At 39.4% G+C, this 14,067-nt stretch overlaps 1 protein-coding gene across 2 annotated transcripts in view; it reads left to right on the top strand.

Moving 5' to 3' along the window:
* The first annotated feature begins 397 nt into the window (after positions 1-397).
* The window catches only part of SNW1 (SNW domain containing 1), a 29,786-nt gene continuing 16,116 nt past the window's right edge, over positions 398-14,067 (top strand). For both annotated transcript variants that reach the window (XM_069465173.1, XM_069465172.1), the window contains exons 1-5: positions 398-444; positions 5,515-5,668; positions 9,442-9,603; positions 13,699-13,794; positions 13,877-13,983. In XM_069465173.1, coding sequence (XP_069321274.1) covers positions 431-444; positions 5,515-5,668; positions 9,442-9,603; positions 13,699-13,794; positions 13,877-13,983 — 533 coding nt within the window. In that variant the 5' untranslated portion in view covers positions 398-430. The remainder of the gene's footprint in view (positions 445-5,514; positions 5,669-9,441; positions 9,604-13,698; positions 13,795-13,876; positions 13,984-14,067) is intronic.

Here is a 14,067-nt window from a genome sequence, read left to right as displayed (position 1 = left end):
CTCCCCATTCGCCAGTCTCACAGTATCGTTTTAAAACCCTCTGGCCCTTTCACTTCAAGTTGCCGTCCCTGGAAAGCTTTTGCATTTGGTACCCCTAATAGGAGAATGGGACTGAGTGAGGAATGAAATAAAGCGGCATAAAAGGCATCTCCCTCCAACTTCGCAATTTTGCCTAGGGAACACCCTATCATATCACAGTACACGAGTAATCGAGTTATATACTTGCTCTTAACGGACGGGATTATCTCCTGATAACGCTTGGTCTGGTCAGAATAGAACCGGATTGTACTCCTCTCCAAAGAACTACAGATCCCAGAAGGCCTTTCGGCCAAGGGGCCTGCGCCTTGCGTGCTCCTTCCTTTACGCTCTGTGTCGCCGGGAAAGACCCGCCCCGCGGTGCTGTCGCTCGCGCTGGAAGAAGCGGAAGAAGATGGCGCTCACCAGGTGGGTTGTTGACTCGGGTCTTCGATACGGAAGGGTCTGGGAGTACCGATCTTTTTTATTTCTCTGCCCACACTCTCCGGGCGGCGACCTAGCCCGGAGCACAGAGTGTCGTGGGCCAAGACTATGGCTAGGCCTTCGCAACGACCGCCGTGGCGACTAGGCCTCGCCAAAGCTGGGGTCTTTGCTGAGCGGCTTCCAGGATTTAGTTTGCCCCCTCACTGAGGCCGAAAGCCGAGGCGTGGCCTCAGACGCCCAGGAGTCGCACAAGTTTTTCGCTAGAGCATCTTTCAGGGTGTGGAGAGCGCTCCCTCGGGTCCGCCGCTTGGGTGGACTCGATGGGGTTGTGGAGGGCAGCGGCTTATTTGTCTGGGCGGAGTGGAGCGCGCGGGATGCGACTGCGCGGCTTTCCGGCGGTTTACTTGCGGCGGCATCTCTCTTTTCGCTGTGCACTGGTTTCCCGAAACGAGGATTCCTGAATAAAAGGGGCCCAGAGCTGAACGGAGATTTTAAATGAGCCACGGTAGTGGCCACTGTCTACTAATGTGCGCCGCTGCTCCGCACTTTAACTTTGGATCTTAGAATTTCTTCGGTAGATAGAACCACCTCCGATTTTTGCTGTTGCGCGTTGCCTTAGTAACCTTATGTAAAGAGCTCCCCGCCTGTAAGATAAAGATGCTGTAAGTGGGAGATTCCAAGAAGTTATGCAACTCCCTCTAGTCCGTGACCTTGCTACCCACCTAAGTAGAAAAACTTTACGTGTGAACTCAACGAGAAAAGTCTAGTGTTCAAGAAGGTTGTAAAGAAAGTAATTATTTTAGGACATAGCTTGAACCCCCTTAACAAACTTCATTCTTCTCACGTATTTTTCCTGGTTGATGACAGTATGAATCCTAAAAATGGTTTAATCAGAAAATTCTTTCGGGAATTTTGATTCGCCGAAATTCTGTTGGGTGCCTTACTCTATCCTAGGGGTTGTGTATACAGAAGGATGTCTTCGGCTTCAGAGAAGTTTGAGTAGGAGGCATGCAGATATAAAATTAAGAAACAACACAAAATGCTTATTTTTGTAGTACTAACCTTAATGCAAAAGGAATTAGGTGGAATGAGCTATACAGCCTGGAGAGTTTCCTTCAGTAAACGTTATAGGCTCCAAACATTTGAGTGCCCCCCAGGTATGAGGCACTGTGACTTAGACTAGTAGAGTTATGAGGGAACGCTTTATGGAAAAGGTGGAATTTGAAATGGACACACAGGAAAAATTCCTAGAGATGGCATGGGTGTTGTGCGCTTAAAATTGCAGTGGCAGAATGCAATCTTTAAATGACCAGCCTTGGGGATTACATAGCTGTCTGTAGCTTCCATCTGGTGTTTATCAGTAGTATCGTTTGTAATATCCTTTATAATAAACCAGTAAACGTGTGTCCCTGAGTTCTGTGAGCTGTCTTAGCAAATTATTCAGTTGGTGCAAAAGTAATTGCGGTTTTGGACTGCATTTTAAATCATAGCTAGGCTCAAACACATCTTTATTAATCAAAATAGGAGCCATTACAATCAACATATTTTTGCCAATGAGAAATAAGTTTGTTTATTCCTGTAATGTAAAAATCTGTGCTTCGGGATTTGAGGAACTCTTGGAAAGCATTTTCTGCATCCTGCTGGTTATGAAAGTGTTTTCCCTGCAAAAAGTTGTGGAGATGCTTGAAGAAGGAGTAGTCAGTTGGCGAGAGGTCAGGTGAATATGGCGGATGAGGCAAAACTTCATAGCCCAAACTTTTGAAGCGTTGGCATTGGTTGTGCGGCGTTCGGTGGGGCATTGTCCTGGAGAAGAACTGGGCCCTTTCCATTGGCCAATGCTGGCTGTAGGCGTTGCAGTTTTCAGTGCATCTCATCAATTTGCTGAACATACTTCTCAGATGTAATGGTTTCCCCGGGATTCAGAAAGCTGTAGTGGATCAGACCAGCAGCAGACCACCAAACAGTGACCATGACCTTTTTTTGGTGCAAGTTTGGCTTTGGGAAGTGCTTTGGAACTTCTCGGTCCAACCACTGAGCTGGTTTTCTCCAGCTGGTTGTCGTATAAAATCCACTTTTCATTGCACATCACAATCCCATCAAGAAATGGTACATTGTTGTTGCATACAATAAGAGAAGACGACACTTCAAAACAACAATTTTATTGAGCTTTTGCACCTTTCCAGTTTGCTTCAAATGCCAAACAACCGTAGAATGGTTGGCAACTTCTCATGTAGTTGTAAGAGGATCAGCTTCAAGGATTGCTCTCAGTGGTTGTTGTCAACTTCTGATGGTTGGCCACTGCACTCATCTTCAAGGCTCTCCTCTCCTTTGCAAAACTTCTTGAACCACCACTGCAGTGTATGTTCATTAGCAGTTCCTAGGCCAAATGTGTTGCTGATGTTGCAAGTTGTCTCCGCTGCTTTATTACCCATTTTGAACTGGAATAAGCAAATCGCTCACATTTGCTTTTTGTCTAACATCATTTCTATAGTCTAAAATAAATATAAAATAAACAAGTAGTAAGTCATTAGCAAAAAAAATAAAGCGAGAAATGTGCATTAAAATTATGTATAACACAACCACATTAAATGTATTCCAATATCAAAGGCAAATTTCAGCAATGCTAAAACCACAATTATGTTTGCACCAACCTAATAATTAACCCAAAGAGGGGATCATGAGGACCTTGGTTTATATTCAGTTGATCAGTTGGTCAGTGGCCCAGCTAAGATGCGTACTGTTAAAATTTCTGAGGAAGAGTTGTCTATAAAAGCAGGCAAAATTGTTTTTAATAAATAGAATATTTTATGGCAAAGTGAATAGCAAATGTAAATATTCTGAGATGGTTTGTTTCAGGAAAGAAAAGGCTGTAGTGACATAAAGATGGTGAGTGCCAGGGGTAGAGTGAATTTATTTCTCTAGCACACATTTAAGGAGCCCTGCTGTGAGCTAGCATTGGGGATGAAGGAAGCACAAGGCATGATTCCTCAGGTTGTTCACAGTCTAGTGAAGGAAGGATAGGTAAAAGAACAGATGATTGAAATGCAGTAAGATAGATGTTCTTGTGGTGGTATGCTGAGGGTCTTGTGGGAGCTTAGATGGGGAGCAGCTAACCCGAACTGGGAGACTCATGGCACAGCTCCAAATAAACATTTATGGAACACGTATTGAACAGTATCTAGACACTATGCCAACTGGTTCATGGTTTTTCTCATTTAATACTTACCAGAACCTGGCCGGGCGAGGTGGCTCACACCTGTAATCCTAGCACTCTTGGAGGCTGAGGCCGGTGGATCATTTGAGCTCAGGAGTTCGAGACCAGCCTGAGCAAGAGCGAGACCCTGTCTCTATTAAAAAAATAAAAAGAAATTATATGGACAACTAAAAATATAGAAAAAATTAGCCAGGCATGGTGGCGCATGCCTATAGTCCCAGCTACTTGGGAGGGTGAGGCAGAAGGATCGCTTGAACCCAGGAGTTTGAGGTTGCTGTGAGCTAGGCTGACGCCACGGCACTCTAGCCTGGACAACAGAGTGAGACTCTGTCTCCAAAAAATTCTTACCAGAACCTTATGAAATAGGTACTCTTATGATGTGTCATTACAAATGAGACAAAAGGTTCAGAGAGGTAAGTAACTTATCCAGGTTAGTAAGCGGCATAGATAAGATTTGAACTCTGGGCTGTTGGCCATCACATTACCTGACCTCCCCACACTGGATTAGATCCCTCTGATGAATGCTGTCGTAGCACTCTGCACTTTTCCTTCATTACATAATATGATTTTTAATTATGGATTTGTATGATTGTCTTTCTCCCCTGCAAGACTGTAAGCTGTCTTTATCATTCTCAGTTTACAGTCTCATTGCCTTCCTAGCAAAGTGCCTGAACCTAAGTAATCAATAAATATTTTTGAATAAATGAATAAGGTCTACTGCTTATTCAAGTATGCTTACTAGCCAAGAATCACAAAGGAATCTGAATTATTTTTTCCATTAACTGTATTCATCTGTCGAATCCCTTTGTGGTACTTTGGGTGTCAATATACTAACATTTATAATACTTAAAAATTGTTAAGAATGGTTTAGTAAAAAGGTTACTTTGATTAAATAATTTTTTTTTTTTTTTTTTTTTGAGACAGAGTCTCACTCTGTTGCCCGGGCTAGAGTGAGTGCCGTGGCGTCAGTCTAGCTCACAGCAACCTCAAACTCCTGGGCTCAAGCGATCCTCCTGTCTCAGCCTCCCGAGTAGCTGGGACTACAGGCACGCGCCACCATGCCCGGCTAATTTTTTGTATATATATATTTTTAGTTGTCCATATAATTTCTTTCTATTTTTAGTAGAGACGGGGTCTCACTCTTGCTCAGGCTGGTCTCGAACTCCTGAGCTCGAGCGATCCACCCGGCTCGGCCTCCCAGAGTGCTAGGATTACAGGCGTGAGCCACCACACCCGGCCTGATTAAATAATAAGTTACATCTTCAGGGCTTCTCCTTTGATTGTTTGACCTCTTTAAGTTTTAAATTACATTCTAAACTAGATACCGTTGGTAAAATGCACTTAAATATGCAACTTGTGTTTTCTTTCTTTTATCTGCGTCTTTGTTACATTCAATTTTAATCCTAGTTCTTTAGCATTGACACTAAAATAATTAAAAGTAAGGAATATTAAGAATAGCTAGGATACTTAGAAAACCGCATATTAAACAGGTGGTCCCTGGGTAACTAAGGATGTTTACTTTACTTTTATAAGAAACAAAAATGGAAGCATAAAAGCTTAATAGTTTATTTTGTGAAATAATCTGTTAATTTTTTATTCTGGATGTCAATTGCCTTTGTCCTAGTCAAATGTTTTTACTGTATGCCTTTGAGCATTTCTTTATTTCCACACATGAGAAAATGACTGGTATTGAATACTGCCATAAATCATTGAAAATTCTGCTTTTTTGCTGAAAGGAAAAAGCATTCTAGGAAAAATTGTCTCTAGTGGCCAAATTGCAATAAACAAATTAAATGTAAGAGTTTTTTCAAAATTCTGACTTTTATTATCTTTGCTTATAGCTTTTTACCTGCACCTACTCAGCTGTCTCAGGACCAGCTTGAGGCTGAAGAAAAGGCAAGATCCCAGAGATCACGGCAGACCTCACTGGTATCCTCCCGAAGAGAACCTCCCCCATACGGATATCGGAAAGGCTGGATACCTCGGTTATTAGAGGTAAATATGGATGTGCAGTTTGCATTTTTAAAGTTGTGCTGAAATTTGTACTCTATAACATAAATTTAAACCCTAGAACCTCTGATTATGAATTTCGTTGTGATAGAAATTCTGGTTGTGAGCTCTCAAGACATGTCCTTCCCTCGGAAGATTTATCTTTTTCTTTTTGTTTGTTATCTATCACTGCTTTGTGATCACTAGAGAATTGTACCATTTTGTCTATTCTTATGTCAAACTATCAAACATTTACAAAAGAAACTAACATTTTATAAATCCAGGAATTATAGCATATGGAAAATAATGGGAAAATAAGATTAAAATAAGAGTGAAAGTGGATTTCATGTTTCATTTTTAGGAGGTATAAGAGACAACATTTGGTTGTTTTGGAGGCAGTGAGAGAGAAGGAAGAATCTGGAGTGATCCTTTTGTATCTCTATCTTATTATTCCCAAAGAACAAACTTCCATGGCAGTACCTATTCTCCTAATTGCTCAAGATCTCATACATCAGTTTAATACATTTTCCTTTCCCTGATTCCATGGTAGCAGTCCCATACTTGACCACTTATGTAGGGAGAAAAGCAAATAATAGAGACTAAAATACTTTGCCTCCTCAAGATCTCCTCCACTTTTATCAAGACTTTTTCTTCTCTCTCTCCCCATATTCATTCTGACTCCTGCAAATTTTCTTCCTCCATGTTCCACAGAATGTTCATACCCTGTTAAAAATCTGAAGTGGCTAAAACATTCACTTTTGTACCCAGTTAGTCTTATATTCTATCCTTATGTGCTTACGATGTTTACTTTACAAATTTCAAGGGCTCATGCCTTTTTCTCACATGCCACTAAGAGGTGACCACAGTATTCGTTAAATTGAAACTTGTTCCTTAGAACACTACCAGAAGCCATTTGTATTCTCAACCTCTCCCTTGATAGTCATTCCCCTGCGTACCGGACTATAGAGCCTATAAGATGAACGTCCCGCTAGATCATATCTTGTCCTAACATAGTCCCTGTTTTTTTTTCCTCAGCTTTTCTTTGGTCCTTATGAATTCTAGTGTGTGAAGGGCCAGTCTTACTATAATTATTAAGGGATTTTCGTTGCTGTTTCTGTTCTCTGTGATAATGTAATTTGTGAAAAACAGAGCAAAATAAAAGATCATCAAGGAGTCTTTTTTTTTTTTTTTTTTTTTTTTGAGACAGAGTCTCACTTTGTTGCCCGGGCTAGAGTGAGTGCCATGGGGTCAGCCTAGCTCGCAGCAACCTCAAACTCCTGGGCTCAAGTGATCCCACTGCCTCAGCCTCCCAAGTAGCTGGGACTACAGGCATACGCCACCATGCCCAGCTAATTTTTTCTATATATATTTTTAGTTGGCTGGATAATTTCTTTCTATTTTTAGTAGAGACAGGGTCTCGCTCTTGGTCAGGCTGATCTCGAACTCCAGACCTTGAGCGATCCACCTGCCTCGGCCTCCCAGAGTGCTAGGATTACAGGCGTGAGCCACCACGCCTGGGCCATCAAGGAGTCTTATCTGGGGCAGAAACATAGTGATTGGCATTATTTAATAAAGGACTTGAGTGTCTCTTTTTAGAGATTATAAATATTCTTTGGTCTTTGAATAGATTACAGAATGGAGGTGGCAGGCATCATTTTATATACAATGGAAAGCTCATCCTTGCAGTTCAGCATTATGATACTTGGTTGCTATTAGCTTTTTAAAATCTTACTTGACTATCAAAGGTTTCATATATCCTGATAGAACAGAACAGTTTATTTGAGAATCAAACAAAAATGTCCAGCTAATTTGGAAATGCCACGGATGCTTCTTGAGGGGAGTGAATGTTCTGTGGAAGAAGGCATTTTGTTCTAGTTTTCAAAGTAAAAGCTATGATTTTCTGGCAAGCTTAATGACCACATAATGCTACATCTACAGTTCTGAAGTGCTTATTATAGTTGAAGAACTCTAGCAAATGTGAGCATGTGTCAGATTGATGGCCTGGGTACAGGAAGCACTTTTCTTAGGAATGCTTTAACTATTTCTGCCTAATTTACAAGAAAATGTCTTTCAGTTTTATTCTGTTGGTTTTCAAAAATTTTAGTGCTATCTTTAGCAAATATGAATATTGTACCTAGGAACTCATATATCTTGGATCTAATGGAATATTGCCTGAAGAAGTCTTGTAAAAGTGGTTATTTTCACAAAATTTTTTTTATCAAATGATTAATGTATATATATATTTTTATCATGTCTTGGTAGTGCTAATTTGGCTTTTTTGAGCTAAAAGAAAGGTATTTCAGAGGAGCAGAAAATAGAAAGCTGGCCGGGCCTGGTGGCTCACACCTGTAATCCCAGTACTTTGGAAGGCCAAGGCAGGAAGATCACTTGAGGCCAGGAGTTCAAGACCAGCCTAGGCGACATAGCACGACCTTGTCTCTAAAAAAACAAAATAAATTTTTTTTTAATTAGCCTAGTATGGTGGTGTGTGCTACTCGAGACGCTGGGGTGGGAGGATTATTTGAGCCCAGGAGTTGGAGGTTACAGTGAGCTATGATCATGTTTCAGCCTGGGGGACAGGGAGACCCTGTCTCTAAATTTAAAAACTAAAAATCAAGAAAAAAAAAAAAAACCACAAAGCTTTTTGGAGTCAAAGATCTGGGTTCAAGTCCTGCATATGCTAACTGTAAGACCTTGGGAAAAATCACTTAATTTTTATAAACCTTAATTTTTTCCATATGAAAATAAGAATTGTAAGGATTAAATGAGATAGTATAAGTATGAATTATGATTTTTAAATTAAAAGGTACTAAGCAAATGGTACTTAAAAACTTCAAAAATTACACTTGATCTTCATATGTTTATTTGATTATATACTTTTTTTAAATATTAAACTTCATTGACAGACTTTATTTGGCTGTTCTACTTTAGAAGTTGTAGTTCTCTCTCCTAAATAATTGTATATAATTACCAGTAGAAATGTGATAAACTCATTTCTGGGTTGTTCCCATCCTATTCATTTGCTTCTCACATAACAATGAATAAATGATACCATGTTAATAAAATGATTCCAAGAAAAAATTCTTTACATTTCTGCCCTAAGTACAGCTTTACCTGTTCCTCACTAAATATATATATGTTATATATATGTTAAAGTGAAAATCTTTGCCTTGTCTTAAATGTTTTGCTTAGTTTCTTCCTGCCACATATATAAAATCCAGATTCCTTGCCATGCCTGGAAGCCCCTTCATGGTCTGGTATTTGTCTACCCATGCAACCTATGTGACAGCTTCACTGTTCTTAAGAAGCTGTTGGCCCCACTGAACTCTCATTTCCTAAAATATGCCACGTTTATTCTTGCAACAGGGCCTTCACACTTGCTGTTTGCTTTGCTTAAAAAATGCTTCCCATAACTGCTTTCTTATCATTCAGGCTTTAGCTCACATGTTAACTTCTTCACAGAGGCTGTCCCAACCACCCTATCGAAAGTAGCCCCTCTTTCCAGTCCCGGTATAACCTTCATGGTACTTATCACAAACCAAAGAGTATGTTTTTTGTGTCTTTGCGTACTAGAATGTAAACTCCACAAGAGGCAGGGACCTCTGCCATATCTCCAGCATCTAGCGTACTAAGGGCTCAATAATTATTTGTTGAATGAATGAATATATCTTGAATCTCAAATTACTACTAAATAGTTTCTTTTTCTTTCTTTCTTTCTTCCTTCCTTCTTTCTTTCCTTTCTTCCTTCCTTTCTTTCCTTTCTTTCTTTCTTTCTATAGGATTTTGGAGATGGAGGTGCTTTTCCAGAGATCCATGTGGCCCAGTATCCACTGGATATGGGACGAAAGAAAAAAATGTCGAATGCACTGGCCATTCAGGTGGATCCTGAAGGAAAAATTAAGTATGATGCAATTGCTCGACAAGGACAGTCAAAAGACAAGGTAATGCTCTCATTGATTTTCTTTTTCTTGATGATAGATATTTTGTGAAGAATTTTTTTTTTTTTAATTTTGTGGAAATGACAAATCTCTTGCCATTTGTTTTATGTTAAAGTAGCAATGATGTATACTTGGGCCAACTTTAGTATCAAGCAATGCCTTTTTCCTTTGAAATTCTCTGAGTTTGTGATAGCTTGTGTATACTCGGGATTTTTATTTGTTTTATATTTTAAAAACAATTATAGTTCTAGCATTGTAAAAATGCTGGCAAATTTTTAAAAATCTACAATCCCACTTGAGACCAGCCTGAGCAAGAAAGAGACCTTGTCTCTACTAAAAATAGAAAAAATTAGCCAGGTGTGATAGTGCACTCCTGTAGTGCCAGCTACTCGGGAGGCTGAGGCAAGAGGATCACTTGAGCCCAGGAGTTTGAGGTTGCAGTGAGCGAGGCTGACTGACGCAATGGCACTCTAGTCCGGGCAACAGAGCAAGAGACTATCTCAAAAAAAAATAAAATAAAAATATACAATCCCAGAGCCCTAAAAATAAAATCAACTTTTAATTTTATCTATAGTCTCTTCTGATTTTTTCCATGTACTGAGAGAGTATTTACATAGATACTTATTTTAATAGTTCATTTGAATATAATAAGTTACACAGACTTCTTTTGCCCTAGATGAAGTACAAAGCTAGCATTTGCCATCCAGATATAGGATGTCCCTGCTTACAAAGTAATCCAGAGACCAAAAATAAAATTTACTTAAAATAATCTCATCACAGAGAAGCTACACTCCGGGCCAAGGAACTATTTTTCAGAAGACCTAGTTATTTTTTTTTTCTTGTAAATAAATAAGATAGAAGTAAAAGATCACTTCAGAATTAATGATGGGAAAAATATTTGAGAGATGTTAGTGCCTATCCTTTGCCTCTCTTTCCCCTAGGCTTTTTCATTTTACCCTCAAAATAGCACTGACGGCTTATCCTTTGCTCCTGCACCATGGCTGCTGAGTCTTTGGGGAAAACAATTATGTAATCATGCAAATTTTATCTCCTGTTTCAGCTTGGTTCCCTTGGTACTCCCACCAAGCCTTAATTCCTACACCCTTCCATCCTGTCTCATCCTTAGCAGGTGGCTCCCTCATCTGTTTGAATATAAAGACTATTGGGGCTGGTGTGATGGCTCACGCCTGTAATCCCAACACTTTGGGAGGCCAAAGTGGTAAGGTCACTTGAGCCCAGGAGTTTGAGACCAGCCCGAGCAACATAGCAAGACCCTGTCTCAACAAAAAATTTAAAAATTAGCTGGGTGTGGTGGCATGCCAGTAGTCCTAGCTGCTTGGGATTCTGACGCAGGAGGATCACTTAAGCCCAGGAGTTAGAGGCTGCAGTGAGCTATGATTGTTACCACTCCCCCCAAGAAACCCCAGCAACTTTAAACTGACTCTATGATAAATTGCATGTTATGATTGTATGATTTCACAAACTAGCTAAGCCTAAGGATAGTGTTTTTCTTTCTTCCTCACATGGTGAATGTGAATATGTTGACAGGCTTATCCTTTTAGTCAGTCTAGATCTTTGCCAGTTTTCAATAATAAGAAAACATCTGTTTCACAGATGAGTTAGCACTTGATCTTATTCACAAAGCTCATGTGTGCTTCTGATATCTTCAAGAGTATATTGTATTTTTCAGATAACCCTCCCAAGCCCCTTTGCCTCCTGGGATGTACTGAATTTCTTCACATTTAGTTCTCAGGCTATAAAAATTTGGGGTTTTATAGTTAATTACCATGAAGGAATCTTGCACTTCAAATGTCCTTCACTCAGCCTTGTGAGATGCTAGAATCTTACTGATACTCATTTAAAGGGTTATTAACCTTGGAATACCCAAATAAGAAGCAGCAAATGGCTCTTGTATTCTAAATTAGTATTGAGACTTTATGTCGAACATATATGACTACTGGGGAGCCATTTACTTAGAATCCCTTCCTATAATGATTGAAGAGTGAATCACTTTTATAATATAAAAAGCTTTTATAATGTAAAAATGATTAACCCTTCATAGTCTTGGTATTTTTATCTGGAGTGTTATATAACTTTCAATTTGCAGTGGTTTTGATTTTTCCCTCCTAAAAGGAAATAAGACTTCTGAGGTCAGTTAGTAGCTGTGTGATTTTAATGTACTGAGTGTCACTCTTCTCGCTAGAGCTGTGGTCCCCAACCCCCAGGCTGTGGACTGGTACCAATCCATGGCCTGTTAGGGACTGGGCCGCAGAGCTCTGCTGCTCCCTGCCCATCACATCCATGGAAAAATTGTCTTCCATGAAACTTAGAAACGGGGGCCGCACAACAGGAGGTGAATGGCAGGCGAGCGAGCGAGCAAAGCTTCACCTGTATTTACAGCAGCTTCCCATCACTCGCATCACTGCCTGAGCTCCCCCACCCGCTGTCCGTGGAAAAACTTTCTTCCATGAAACTGGTCCCTGGTGCCAAAAAGGTTGGGGACCACTGTGCTAGAGTAAGCTTTAGGGTCTCTTCCAAAATGAACACTCTCAGAGGATGGTTACTCTAATAGCTCACATATCAATAGTACATGTTTTGTGCTAAATCTATTCTTGCTCACATGATTCCTCTTATTCCTGAAAAAAAAACAAGCTAGAGATTTCCGTTTATAGCCATGAGATAGTTTTTTTCTGGGAAATCAATAGCTTATAGAGAAGCTCTGTAGGGCCTAAAATATAAGAACCTTTAGTGTGTAATAGAGCACCTCTAAAATTCATTTATTGATTCATTTGTAAAAAAATATTGACTATCTCCTATGGACCAGACATTGTTATAGGCACTGGAGATACTTTTAATGAATAAGAGATTTCTCATCAGTAATGTGAGTATAATCTTTGTGTATACCTCATAGGGTTGATAAAATGGTTAAATTAGTTAATATATATTAAACAGTGGCATACAAAGTGCTTAATAAATATTAGCTATTATCATTATTATTTTAATAGGGGAGACAGATAAATAAAGTAGGTAAGTAATTTCATACTGTGAACAGCGCTTTGAAGACAGTAAACAGAGTGTTATGGAATAGAAGGGGTGGGGAGGGGTTGCTACTAGCAAAGATAGTTAGAGGACATCTCACCAGTGCTGGACCTTTGACCTGAAACAGATTGAGAACTTAACTTGAAGAACTGGGAACAACACTCTATAAAGGCCCAGAATTGGGGAAAAGCACATTATGTTCAAGAAACAGAAGAGCCAGTGTGAGTGAAGTGTACTGAGTGAGAGAGTGAGAGTTATAAGGGCAAATTGAAGGCCTAGGCAAAATCAGGTCAAATCATGTAAGCCATAAAGTGGTTTTTTGCTCTGCTATTTGAAATAGGAAATTAGAAATTGCATGTATTTCCTTTAAATTGTTTTAAGGAATGTCATATGATAGAATGCAATTATTAATTTGAGACTTTGACGTGCATTAGTAAACAGTTTTCTTCTACAGAAAATTTTTAAAGATCTCAAGTGCCTAGGAATTTGATTTTCTCTCATATTCATAAGTTGTTATTTCTTTTGTGTCAATGATTTCTAACTAAAGCATTACAGTCTAGAGTGTTCATTATTTCTTGAATTTCTGGTATCTCTTTTTTACTTTAAAATCTGCCATGTAACTTTCTGTGAAAATGTTTGAGAAGCGTAGATGGACATGAAAGTAAGTAATACTTTATCTGTCAAGGGCCTGCCACATCCGTATCAGCCTAATAGAAACCATGCTGGGCTTAGTAGAAAATGTATACAGTCCTACATTTGGATAATGGGTTTAAAATAAGTTGTATATGTAGAATGTATTTTGTTCTTTCTTTATTTTCCCTTTTTGTCTTTTCATGGAAGAAAGTTTTTCTGGGATTTTTGACTATGGCACATGTTTCTTTTCTTAGTCTAGGAATAAGTTGATGCTAGAGCAGAGAAACATAGTAGGATGAAGTCAATGAAATTTTCAAGGCCTAAAGTGTGTTGAGAGAGGACATGTTGACATCTGAAATGATTTAATGAGGTGGCTTCTTTTCATTCTTTGCTTTTCTTAAGCCTCTTTGTTTTTGAACATTTTAGATCATTTATAGCAAATACACTGACCTGGTTCCAAAGGAGGTTATGAATGCAGATGATCCAGACCTGCAAAGACCCGATGAAGAAGCTATTAAAGAGGTAACTGGGAATTGATGTATTAGATGACTTTTTACATCCTTATTAACTTCCAAACCACTCAGTGCAATGTTTCTTATTTCAGATAACAGAAAAGACAAGGGTAGCCTTAGAAAAGTCTGTATCGCAGAAGGTTGCCGCAGCCATGCCAGTTCGAGCAGCTGACAAACTGGCTCCTGCTCAGTATATCCGGTATGAATCATGCCTAGAAGTCTTAGTTTCATTTCCAACTTGAATCATATTGGGATGGTCCTGATATTCTTTTACTGTCCTACT

Source organism: Eulemur rufifrons, chromosome 2 (genome assembly GCF_041146395.1).
Source record: "Eulemur rufifrons isolate Redbay chromosome 2, OSU_ERuf_1, whole genome shotgun sequence".
Classification (NCBI taxonomy): Eukaryota; Metazoa; Chordata; class Mammalia; order Primates; family Lemuridae; genus Eulemur; species Eulemur rufifrons.
The sequence above is the reverse complement of the archived record's forward strand: the minus strand, read 5'-3'. Positions and strand labels throughout refer to the sequence as shown.